The 12,710-nt window shown below is 39.3% G+C and overlaps 1 protein-coding gene across 1 annotated transcript; it reads right to left on the bottom strand.

The window, feature by feature from the left end:
* Positions 1-10,854: 10,854 nt before the first annotated feature.
* On the bottom strand, positions 10,855-12,348 carry LOC113780366. Its single transcript, XM_027326172.1, has one exon. It carries the CDS (start codon positions 12,346-12,348, stop codon positions 10,855-10,857), a length of 1,494 nt encoding a protein of 497 aa, XP_027181973.1.
* Positions 12,349-12,710: the final 362 nt, after the last annotated feature.

Raw genomic sequence — 12,710 nt, 5'->3', positions numbered from 1 at the left:
AAAGATAATTGGATGATTGATGATGGTTTGAAGTGGTTTAAAGAAGATATAAAGTGCAAGAGAAGAAATGCAATCAAGAACAAAAGAAAGCAAATTTCACAACTTTGACACGTTATGGTATTTCGGCTATATCGAAGTCCAGTTCAGTCGTTTTCATTGTCACAAATTCGAAATACAGAAGTACATGTGCATGGTCGAAAGCTAAAATAGAGTTCTGACCAATCAATTGTATTTTGGTCATATCTCAGTCTACCACTACAAGAAAATCGCCTTTTGTGACAACAAAAAGTCGTCACTGAAAGCCAAAAACTCGTCATTGTATGGATATAGTGACGACTTTTTCCATTATCACATGGTTGTCACAGATTCTATGTCACAAATGGGTCCATGTGACAATTTTTTAAAAATCGTCACAGAATCTTGTTATTCAATGATGAGAAGAAAGTCATCACTAACGGATATCATTTTGTGACGACTTTTCTTGTCACTATTTCACCTATATTTTTGTCATAAATATAGCAAAAGTTGTCACAAATTTAAAACCTACAGTGACGACCTGAACTTGTCACTATCAGTCTTATTATTCAGTGACAAAAATAGTCGTCACTTAGTGAACTTGCATGTTAGTGACAACCTTCGAACTGAGCTTCATTTTGAAGAGCTGAAATTGACCTTTACGAATACAATATTGCCATAGCATTTCCAACAAATTATAGCAAAACATTCAATTTGACGAAAGGCAAAATTAACGTAGAATGAAGCCACAAATTCATGTATATGGCCATAAACATCTGTAAATTCATCAAAACAAAAGTCAACCAAAAATATTGGGTCCCAAATCCCACATAATCAATTCAAGCACTAATTGCCAATACATATCCTTCCAAAAAAAAAAATAGAGTATTAGATTTCTAAACTAAAGCATAGACTGCAGCACCAATGTTCACTTCAACCATCTCTATCATCATGTCCAACGGCCTCCTCATGATCAATATCAAGCCGGACTACAACGAAAATAAAGTATTATATGTATTAGAATAGACTTTAGTTAGAAAATATGCTATTACAACCTTACACTATTGAATTTGAATGAATAGTCATACAAAACAAGACTCCAACTACTGTCAACTTGGTAAGAAGTAAAAGAATCAGTCAAACTAGAGTTTCAGCCAAAATAAAGAGAACATCGTCAACAATTTCCAAACAGCTTATTTGTTAGACATATTTGCATAGCCAGCAAATTCGGAATATAAGCAACTGACAACATAAACTGCCTTAAGTATGCTCAGAACAAGAAGCAGACATCAACTTCAGATTATAAGAAACTGAGAACCAACAAGTTTAAGACCATCCATTTATCATTTGAAATGATTCCCAAGGCATTGCATTGTGATATCAACAGCACACTTAATATATCACAACCAAATTTCTAGACAACTAAGAATTTTTTTAATGAAACAGTACTTGCAATAAAGAATGGAGACGTGGGGAACTTGTGTCTTCACCTGTATAGGAGTTTGTCAATTGCGTAACTCTTTCATTTGGGCAATCAAACCCTCATATAGCCCTCTTGTTTCAAATTGTTGCTCCTACAAGTTCTTAATCAGCTTGGAGCAAACAAACAACTGAGCTTATTTTGTTCATTACATGCTATCAAGCTTATCATAATGCCGGGGGTGGATTAGAATATTTGTCGTAAATGCAAGTATTTCTTCTATAGTGATATCTTTAATCATTGAAGCTGTTTCCTCACAAGTCAAAAGTTCAGTTCGTATTCATGTCTATTCCATTGATAATATGTGTTCATTTCTACTTTAACACCAGTCGACATGTCATTTTACAAAGAAATAATGGAGTAGATGACGAGTCACTAATGGGATGGGTTCAATATCGACACAGACAAGTAGTATTTTGAAACATCAAGTGGCATTTCATACATATTTCACTGCACAAAAATGTGCTAATTTTACAAGTAATGACAAACAAAATAAATTTAGACCATCTTTGGTCTTAGAACGAGGTTCCAGCATTTCTGGCTGTTGCCAACTTGCCATAACTACTTCTTTCTCCATTACTCTATGGGGAAAAGTACAAATAAAGCTTTCATAAATTACTTCAAACACAGGTAACAAAAGTATACATAATTCAGAATCTTCCTATTCCACCAAACCAAATTATTTTGTTCAAAACCAACAAGTGAACAATCATCGTCCTTTCTACAATCATTGTAATTACCGTAAAACAGCATGTGCCTAGACATCTTATTTTTACGGAATATCACAGAAAAGAAAATTTCTTGTTTAATCAGCTCAAAACTTGGACTTCTGTAATATCGAAGGTGTGACAGCCCCACCTCACCCTAAGGCGTACCAAAGGGTTCGGCGGGCCGCCTGCCCAACTCTCGCCGGGACTCAGTCGTTCACTACAGTCCTCAAATGAATTACAATATAAATCTCAAATATTACATCAAATTCTCCAAAAATTACATATCAAAAGCAAAGCGTCCACGCTTCCACTGCGCCACTCTGATCCATGATCCCAATTCTTATACAAGAGGAATTCCACAACAATAAAATCACAACAAGCCTTTCTTCGCCACGAGCCCTGTGGAGGGGAATATAAATAGTTTTGGGGTGAGTTAGAAGCTCAGCGAGTAACCAGTAAAATCAGTAATCAAATCGGTTTCACAATAGTTCATTTCAATGATGTCATAAATCAATGATGGAGTATCAATAATTCAAGAAACATTTACAATGGAAAGCGATAGCAACATTCATTAAAAGGATACGGGCCCACATGGAGCCAAATATTCGTGCGCTCGCTCGTTCTCCTGCCATTTCCCCTTATTCCTCCAATCATTTAAAAAAAAACATTTTTGTAAGTAGAATCCCTCGTTCATCCTTTTGTTCGTTCATCCCTTTTCCGGACGTTGGCAGGACTCCACCCATCCGGACGTAGCCGGACTACAAGGTAATACTCGAGTATACCAATTCACCCAGGGTCACCATATCGCCCGACCGAGTCCGCTTCTGGCTCGAGTCGATCGGTAACGAAGGGCAGGGCCCAATTCAGCCAAAAGGCTTACATTCATGCGCAACTAGCATTTAATCATTAATCATTGAAACTTTCACATTTATTTAGGTCGAGTGCGATAAAGTACACACTCGCCTAGAAAACTCGTTTTAATAATCATTGAAAGCACTTAACACATTATCAATCAATAATAACAAGCCAATAAGTCAAGGAATATAGCAAACAAGGAACACTCACATGTAAGCACGCATGATATGCAAGAAAACAGTTCAAAAGTAAATAATGCAAGAAAACAGTTCAAAAGTAACTTTGGAAACAGTTCAAAAGTAAATAATGCAGGAAACGGTTCATAAATAACTTTAGAAATAGTTTGAGGTCACTCACCTCCATGGCTCAGAAATCATCCATCATATAACATTGCCTTGCTCAAATCCAAGTCTTAGATCACAAACTCAATGCAAACAAATCCCTTCAAAGTTCGGACAGCACTTCCCCTGAATTTGCTAACTTTTCCAGCCATCATGGCTTCATTATTTCCTCAGCCAATCCCAAAGGTACACACACAACAACAAGTTCATCCAATAGCTATTCAGCAAGCTCCAAGTAGTACTAGTACAAGTCAAGCTAGGGAAAAGTCCGGAAATAAAAGTTAAGCTCAAAACCAGAAAAACAGTTTTTGACATCATTTTGCGGTTTTAGCACCAATGGTACTACGATTATCGGATGGAGGTACAAGATACACCGTTTCGAAGCTAAGAGATAGGGCTACAATATTACAGAAGGTCACTCAACCCAGTTTCGAGTATAACCAGGTTAAAAATGCAATCTACTACACCAGAACCGCAAAAACAGATTCACAGAACGCATTCTAGTGCAAACATCATAAATCAGCCTACCAAAGTCCAAATCCAGAAATTCCAAAGCCATCCGAAAGCTAAGAAACAGGGATAAAATTCATAAGAAGACCTCAATAACCAATTCGGAAGCATTCCTGACCAAAACAACCAATTACAGAAGCAATTCCCAAATTCGGGTAAAACCAGGGCAGCAAGGGTAATTCGGTCTTTTCACAAGCTACGGTACTCCGATTGACCTGAAATTGTGTTGGCACCTCTAAAATATCATTCCCTAAAACTTTCATGTTTTAACCCAAGGCCAATTCGGCCTCTATCTATGAGCTACAAATTCGGGCAGAATGAAGAACATCAAACCCTAATTTTCCAGATTTCTTCCAAAACAGAAATTGCTTGCAATTTACCACTTTTTCCACCTTATAGCTTCCTTAAATATCATTTTCAATCATCATACATGACCACATAATCATATCCATATGAAAACAGAAAAATCCCCAATAATTATAAAACTTCATCAATTCAACCAAAAATCAAGATATAATCCATAAATTTGCATCTTATACCACCACCAATCATGAATTGAACATCATTAGAGGATGGAGAGGGGTCCTTCACAACTCACCTTAGCAATACAAGAGATAGAGCAACTAATCACCTTAGCTTTCCAAACAACTCCACAACCAAGCTCAACTCCACCAAACTAAGAGGTTTTATGGAGTAATTGGAAGATTAATCGGTTTAATTGAAAGATTGGGCAAGATTGGAGACTAGAAAATTGAGAGCTTTTCTTTCCTTTTTGCTTGATAAAAGTCGGCCAAGAAGCTTGCAAAATTGAAGTAATTTTGGTCAATTTTTGGTATTTATTTGGTAAAGGTAAAGGTAAAGTTCAATGGTCAAAGTCAAGAGTGAATTAGATGGTGACACTTGTCACCTTTAGGTTTAAAACTTATCTTTTTGTCTCTCCAATACAAATATCTTAACACCTTGTAAAAAATATCACTTAATACAAAATTCCAACAAGTTGTCAAAAATATAATGCATTTACCGCACTAGCGGGTCCCACGTCCAAAATACGCTCTTAATTTCTCAAAAACTAACCGATACTAGAAAAATCATTTTAAAACTATCTTTGCTTATAAACTTTATCTGGGGAATTTTTCTAATAAAGAAACTGTAGAAAAGGCGGGCGATTAAATAAAATAAACCCTAGAAATTTAGAAAATTTTCGGGTTCTCACTCTCATTCTTTCGGGGCGTCACAGAAGGAGTGCTCTCTCTCTACTTCATTTCAAAGTTATACATGGCAAGACCTCTAGCTGAACAACAGAGACAAAGGCAAGACCTCTTACTCTTTCCTAACTATACTTTGTACAGCTGAACAACAGAGACAAAGGCCTCCAGCACAGCTTTTCATCCATCCCTCAAGCAGAGAATCTAAAAATGCTAGGTGAAAGAAGTTAGAGCCCAAGGCTTTCGGGTCTCAGAGTGTGGAAGAAGCATTTTCCCTATTTTACAGCCCATCACTAAAATCAATTCACTTACAAGGTAGAACAGCTTGGTAAACTCCATTCTCGGTGAGGTTTTCAAACGCTCTCAACCATTTTTAGCCTCTTGAAAGCTATTTACACTGATTTATTATTTTTCTTTCCCTTGGGATCTAGTCATTCCCCGAAAATTGCATGCACAATCCATTTTTCAAACATTTGAGAATGGAAAAGTATTGCTACAAAATTATACCTCTCTTGTAGGATGCACAAAGAATGAAGTAATATGTAACAATAGAAATAGTGGTAAAAATAATATATCATTCATAGATTAACATCTAGATTTTTTCCCGTCTAAAAGTTGAAGCTCCTATACAAATTCAGCCAGAATAGTTGCAGTCTAAGATTGATATTAATAAGTTATGATGAAGACTAGAAACCATACTTCTCCTAACTAACAGTTGGATTTTTTCAATAGTGCATCTCTGTAGTGATGGGCAAAATTCTAGTAACCCAATTTGGCTACAAGTCACCCGATTCCTTCCTGCTGTCAACACATGGACTGAGGAGATAACATATATTTCCTTTGACCTAATCATTTTGTGTAATTTACAAAATGGCAAACAGAAAATATCATCATTTTGCAGGAACTAGCTATATCTCTTTTAGGTAATGGAATATGTCAATCAAGACTTCCCTTCTTAAATGTAAGCAGGTTTTTCCCTTTTAAACATTGTAACTGTTTCCTCAAATCTAGCCATTTCATAAATCATGAAGATTAAGCTACCACAAAAAAAAAACCATAAACTGATAACTAAGCAAGTAAAATAATCAGAATTTGTTTTATTCAAAGTAAGGTGTTAATCTTAGTCCCTAACTTTTGATGTTTACAAAACAAATGGATGTTACTTATATCTTCTCAAAGATCTTTTCAACAATGAAGCAAATCAGGTTCAAAAATTAAATACAATTGAAAGAGACAAAGAGTGCTGAAAGTTGTCGGACGCTCGAGAAGATTGGATAGAACGTCCGATAATCATTGCGCAACTTCGGACTCATGAAGAACTCCACCACCGGACGTCCGAAGAAATTAAGTCATTCCTTCTAAGCTCACTGACTTCGATCGGACGCATAACATTAGAGCACCGGACGTCCGATAAACATTGTAACACTTTGGATGCAAAGCATTGGAGGCACCAGACGTCCGAAAGGATTGAAGAAGAATTCACAGTTTCACTATCTACTTTCGGACGCAAACATTGAAGGTACCAGACATCCGAAAGAATTGAAAAAAATCTCTTGAGTTCACTGCCTGCTATCGGACGCAAGAAACAGGTCTACCGGACGTTCGACACTACCAACGGCTAGTTGACTCTTCAACTGCCTTCTATCCGTTGGAAGCATTAATAGAGGAATATTTTGATCTCATATAAATAGAGCATGGTCAATTACAACCAGACAACTTTTGCACATTGAAACTACAAAAGATCCAGAGTGATTTTAGTGAGAAAATACTCTTCAAAGAAGATTTGTACTCTTATTTGTGTGAGTTTCGTGTAAGATCTTCTTGTGAGAAAAATATTTCAATAGTGTAACTTTATGAGGGTTATCCGAGTGATAGTAAAACTTCTTATCTTGACCAAGTGTAGCTTGAGGCAAGGAGGAAGTGATTCTTCCTTTATACACAAAGATTGGTTGTATTTGATCAACTTGAAGAGATTTTGATACGAACGTCGCCAACCTTGTGACGAAACCCGTAAGAGATTAGACTCAGGATCGACAAGATGATACCAAACTTGGAGTGGATGACCTCAACCCGTTAATCACGTGGTTAACGAACCTTGGTATATTGGTAGAAGACACCACAATCTAGTGTGATTCTAGATTGATAAGTCACGAACACCTAGAGAAAATTCTAAGGTATTCAAGGAGCCTTGGAGAAACCAAGAAAACTCTCAAATTGTATTATATTGATTGAATGAATAAACATGACCCAAGGTAAGCTATTTATAGCCTTACAAATAGAAAACCTAAAGTGCAATGGAAAACTGTAGAAAACCTAAAGTGCAATGGAAAACTAAAACCTAAAGCGAAACGGAAAGAGGCAAGGCTCCTACATTGTAGGAGCTCCTACATTTTAGGAGCCTACAATCAGCTCTCCTAGCTAGACAAGCTGGCCGGTTTTATTTGTTGAATAAAATGACTAAACTAGACTCCAACATAACTAGAGAGATGGCTGAGCGACTACTCGAACCATGAAGCCTTCAATCGTGGTCCTCTTGGATTTGAACAACGTGAACAATTTTCGTTCCTTCATGCTCAAGTCCCTCAATGGTCTTGGGGATAATTACTTGGCTTTGTACCTCACAAACAAGCTCTTAGAGTTCCTCTCTCATCTTCTTAGCCCGTGCTCGCGTCACGGGTCCTAGAGGCACTCGAATGACCCTCAATGGTGTCTCTTGGTTCGTATCATCCCCCTCCTCTTCAAAAGGATTTATCCTCAAATCGGCTTCGTCGTCTGCAAGGAAAGGAGATAGATCAGATACATTGAAGGTAGCACTCACATTGTACTCACCGGGTAGGTCTAGCTTGTAAGCGTTGTTGTTGATGTGCTTGACGACTTGAAATGGCCCATCTCCTCGTGGGAGGAGTTTGTTGCGCCTTTGGATTGGGAACCTCTCTTTGCGCAGATGCAACCATACCCAATCACCAGGCTCAAACACCACGCGTTGGCGTCCCTTGTTCACCCGTTGAGCCACTTGGTCCATCCTTCGCTCAATGTTTAAACGGACCTGTTCATGCAATTTCTTCACAAAATCGGCTCGTTTAGCACCATCTAAGTTAATACGCTCAGAAGAGGGTAACAGTGATAAGTCTAGTGGTGTTAAAGGGTTAAAATCATAGACTATTTCGAATGGTGAAAAATGAGTAGAACTGTGCACTGTGCGATTGTATGCAAACTCAACATGGGGTAAACATTCTTCCCAAGTCCTAATGTTCTTTCTAATGATGGCACGTAAGAGTGTAGATAGTGTGCGATTGACGACCTCAGTTTGGCCATCAGTTTGTGGGTGACTAGTAGTGGAAAATAGTAATTTAGTACCCAATTTTTCCCACAAAGTTTTCCAAAAGTAACTCAAAAATTTGACATCCCTATCAGAGACAATCGTCCTAGGCATGCCATGCAATCGAATGATTTCTTTGAAAAACAATTCAGCAATGTGGGATGCATCATCTGTTTTGTGACATGGTATAAAATGTGCCATTTTTGAGAATCTATCAACAATAACAAAGATGCTATCATTACCCCTTTTTGACCTAGGTAACCCCAAAATAAAGTCCATGGAAATGTCGGTCCAAGGTTCCTTAGGTACAGGTAAAGGACTATAGAGGCCATAAGGCTGAAGTTTAGACTTAGCTTTGTGGCAAGTGATGCACTTGGCCACCATTCGTTCCACATCTCGCTTCATTCTGGGCCAGTGGAAGTGCTCTTGAAGGATAGCTAATGTTTTAGCCACACCAAAATGTCCCATCAAGCCACCTCCGTGTGCTTTCCTAACAAGTAAAGAGCGAATAGAACAGTTAGGTATACATAGCCTATTGAGGTAGAAAAGAAATCCATCAAGGATGTAGAATTTACCTTGAGTTGCTGAACCACAAGAGTCATAAATACCTGAGAAATCTGGGTCATTGAAGTATAGTTCTTTAACTAACTCAAATCCTAATAGCCTTGTATCAAGTTGAGTGAGTAAAGAGTAACGACGTGACAAAGCATCAGCAACAACATTGGTTTTCCCAACTTTGTATTTAATCACATAAGGGAATGTTTCAATGAATGCAATCCATCTAACATGACGCTTATTCAACTTGTGCTGTGACTTAATGTGTTTAAGCGATTCATGGTCGGTATATATAACAAATTCCCTTGGTCTTAAATAATGTTGCCAAGTCTCTAAAGCATGAATTAGAGCATATAGCTCTTTATCATAAGTGGAATAGTTCAAAGCTGCCCCATTAAGTTTTTCACTAAAGTATGCAATTGGTTTGCCCTCTTGCATGAAGACAGCTCTTATGCCCACCCCAGATGCATCACATTCTATTTCAAACATCTTGTCAAAGCATGGTAACACGAGTAATGGTGCGTGTGTGAGTTGGTGTTTAAGCATTTGGAAAGCACGTTCTTGAACCTCACCCCACACAAATGGCTCATTTTTCTTGATTACAGCAGTTAAAGGTGCAGCAATGGTACTAAAATCTTTAACAAATCGTCTATAAAAACTAGCAAGACCATGAGAGCTGCGTACCTCACCCACCATGCTTGGAGTAGGCCATTCTCGAATTGTTTTGACCTTCTCCTCGTCCACTTTGATGCCCTGTTTACTCACGACAAAGCCTAGGAAGACAAGTTGGTCAGTGCAAAAGAAGCACTTCTTAAGGTTAGCATAGAGTTTTTCCCTTTGAAGTACATCAAGAACAAGTTTCACATGCTCAACGTGCTCTTCTAGGCTCCTACTATAAATCAGGATATCATCAAAGTATACAACGACAAATTTCCCTAGAAATGGACGAAGTACATGGTTCATCAACCTCATGAATGTACTAGGTGCATTAGTTAGGCCAAATGGCATAACCAACCACTCATACAAGCCATGTTTGGTTTTAAAGGCCGTTTTCCATTCATCGCCCTCTTTCATCCTAATTTGATGATAACCACTTTTTAAATCAATTTTAGTGAAAATCACAGCACCATATAGCTCATCTAACATATCATCGAGTCTAGGAATAGGGCGTCGATATTTTACCATTATTGCATTGACGGCCCTACAGTCGGTGTACATTCGCCAACTTTTATCCTTTTTAGGCACCAGGATGACGGGAACCGCGCATGGACTCAAGCTTTCTCGTGCCCATCCTTTTGTTAGGAGCTCATCGATTTGGCGTTGGAGCTTCTTGGTCTCATCTGGTCCCATTTTGTAAGCTGGTTTGTTAGGAAGTGGGGCACCAGGAACCAAGTCGATTTGATGCTCAATTCCCCTTATTGGTGGTAGTCCATTTGGAATCTCATCGGGGAAGACATCATCATAATCCTGCAAGAGAGAGGCAAAACTAGATGGTAGAGTGTTAGTAAGATCACTTGTAACAACCAACACCTCTTTCCACAAAAGTACAAAGACAGGTGTATTAACACTCAAAGCTTTTCTTACTACATTGGCTTTTATCAATAGATTTTGCCTTTTCTCTTTCTTTTCCATTTTGGCCGGCTCACCATGTGCCTTTTTCCTCTCAATTTTCTCGGTCTTATCATTTTCTTTTGAGCTCTCAGCTTTTTCTATCTTTTTCTTTTCATTTTCGAGCTCACTTTCCTTCATCAAGCTTTCTTAATCTTCACGAACTTGGCTAGGAGTAAGTGGCACATGAACAATCTGCTTCTCGCTTTGTTTGAAGGAGTATTTATTGGTAATGCCATCGAATGTGACTCCCTTGTCAAATTGCCACGGCCTCCCTAATAATATGACATGCTTGCATAGGGACCACGTCGCATAACACCACGTCCTCATATTTTCCAATTTGAAGGGGTACTTGGACTTGCTTGGTGACACGAACATCCCCACTATCGTTCAACCATTGCAAACGATAAGGTGTCGGATGTCGTAGAGTGGGTAGTGCCAGTTTCTCCACCATCAAGGCACTAGCAACATTAGCACAACTACCCCCATCGATGATTAAGCTACATACCTTTCCCTTGATATAGCAACGGGTGTAGAAGATGTTCTCCATTTGGGCATGGTCGGCGGCTTTGACTTGGGTTGCTAAGGCTCGTCTAACAACGAGTCCAACTCGTTCATTGACGGGCAATGCTTCCTCTTCTTCCTCTTCTCCCTCAAGTGACGGCAACCCTTCTTTTTCATCCTCATCATCAGTGAGAAACTCCCCATTTGGCAAGATGATCATGGTTCGTTGGTTGGGGTATTGACTAGCATTGTGCCCTCGGCCTTGGCACTTGAAGCATTTGGTATCTCGATTTCGTCTCATGCTCGACTCAATGGCAGTCCTTGGTGTTGCCTTAGACTCCCACTTAGGCACTTCGAGTCTTGGTCTAGAGGGGGTGGAACTACTTGACCCTTTATCCTCCCTTGTTGGTGGTGTAGTTCGGGAGTAAGAGGGTGAATAGTTGAAGTAACTCCGAGTTGGACCCCTCCTCTTAATCCTCCTTTCAATCTTGATAGCCTTCTCCACCAAGTCACCAAGTTCCACATAATGGTGTAATTCTACTTGCTCGGCGATTTCGGTCCTTAATCCATTCAAGAAGCGCGCCATTGTCGCCTCTCGATCCTCCGTGATGTCTGCTCGCAACATAAGTACCTCCATCTCCTTATGGTAGTCCTTGACACTTCGAATTCCTTGGTTGAGGGTTTGAAGCTTTTGGTACAAGTCACGGTAGTAATGACTTGGTACGAATCGCTTTCTCATTAATCGCCTCAATTCGGTCCAAGTTTGTACGGTGGGTTCACCACTCCTTCTTCGACTAGTGGAGAGTTGATCCCACCACACAACGGCGTAGTCGGTTAATTCGACCACGGCCAACTTGACCTTTTGCTCCTCCGAGTAGTTATTGCAATCAAAGGCAAGTTCAATCCGTTTCTCCCACTCCAAGTATGTATCAGGGTCCGATCGCCCTTGGAAGGGGGGAATTTTCACTTTTATGCCTGGAATGTGGTCACTTGTAGGTCTAGTTTCCCGCTTGGACCTCCTTTGGTTAGGTTCATAGTCGTTGTCTGAGTTAGAGCCATTAGATTCATGCGCAAGTATCCTTCCACGGCTGCTTTTGGAACCTCCTTGGGACAATTCCAAACTATCAATGCGTTGGTGTATCAATTCGAGCTTTTGGTCCATCATGCGTCCCACTTCATTTTTTATTGCATCTGTAATAAGTTTGACATCGAAAGCTTGGGGGCTTGCTCCTCCCTCGTTAGCCATGGTGAGGTATAAGGTAAAAAAATAATAATGGAAAGAAGCAAAGTTTACCTCACACACTCCCTCACGTGTTTGCTCTCGCTCTCGTGTTTAGTCGCTCTAATGTTCTTCACCAAATTTCAAGGCCACTCGATCAACTCCTTGAAGAAGTTAGAACTCCTCCTAGTGGTGTTCACTTACCAACCAAGGTCACAAGTTGAAGCAATGTGGAAAAGAAACGATGAAGAGACTGACCAACGACTTAATGACTCAAATAATGGCAGAAAACAGCCCTAAGGTGCTCGGCACTAGATGTGACTCCAATCTCAAAGCTGAAATTTTGGAAGCCTAGAAAACTCCTACCCGCAAGACTGGAATTTTGAGTT

Source organism: Coffea eugenioides, chromosome 8, assembly GCF_003713205.1.
Source record: "Coffea eugenioides isolate CCC68of chromosome 8, Ceug_1.0, whole genome shotgun sequence".
In the NCBI taxonomy this organism is placed as follows: Eukaryota; Viridiplantae; Streptophyta; class Magnoliopsida; order Gentianales; family Rubiaceae; genus Coffea; species Coffea eugenioides.
Note: the sequence above shows the minus strand (reverse complement) of the source record. Positions and strands in the feature narration are given on the sequence as shown.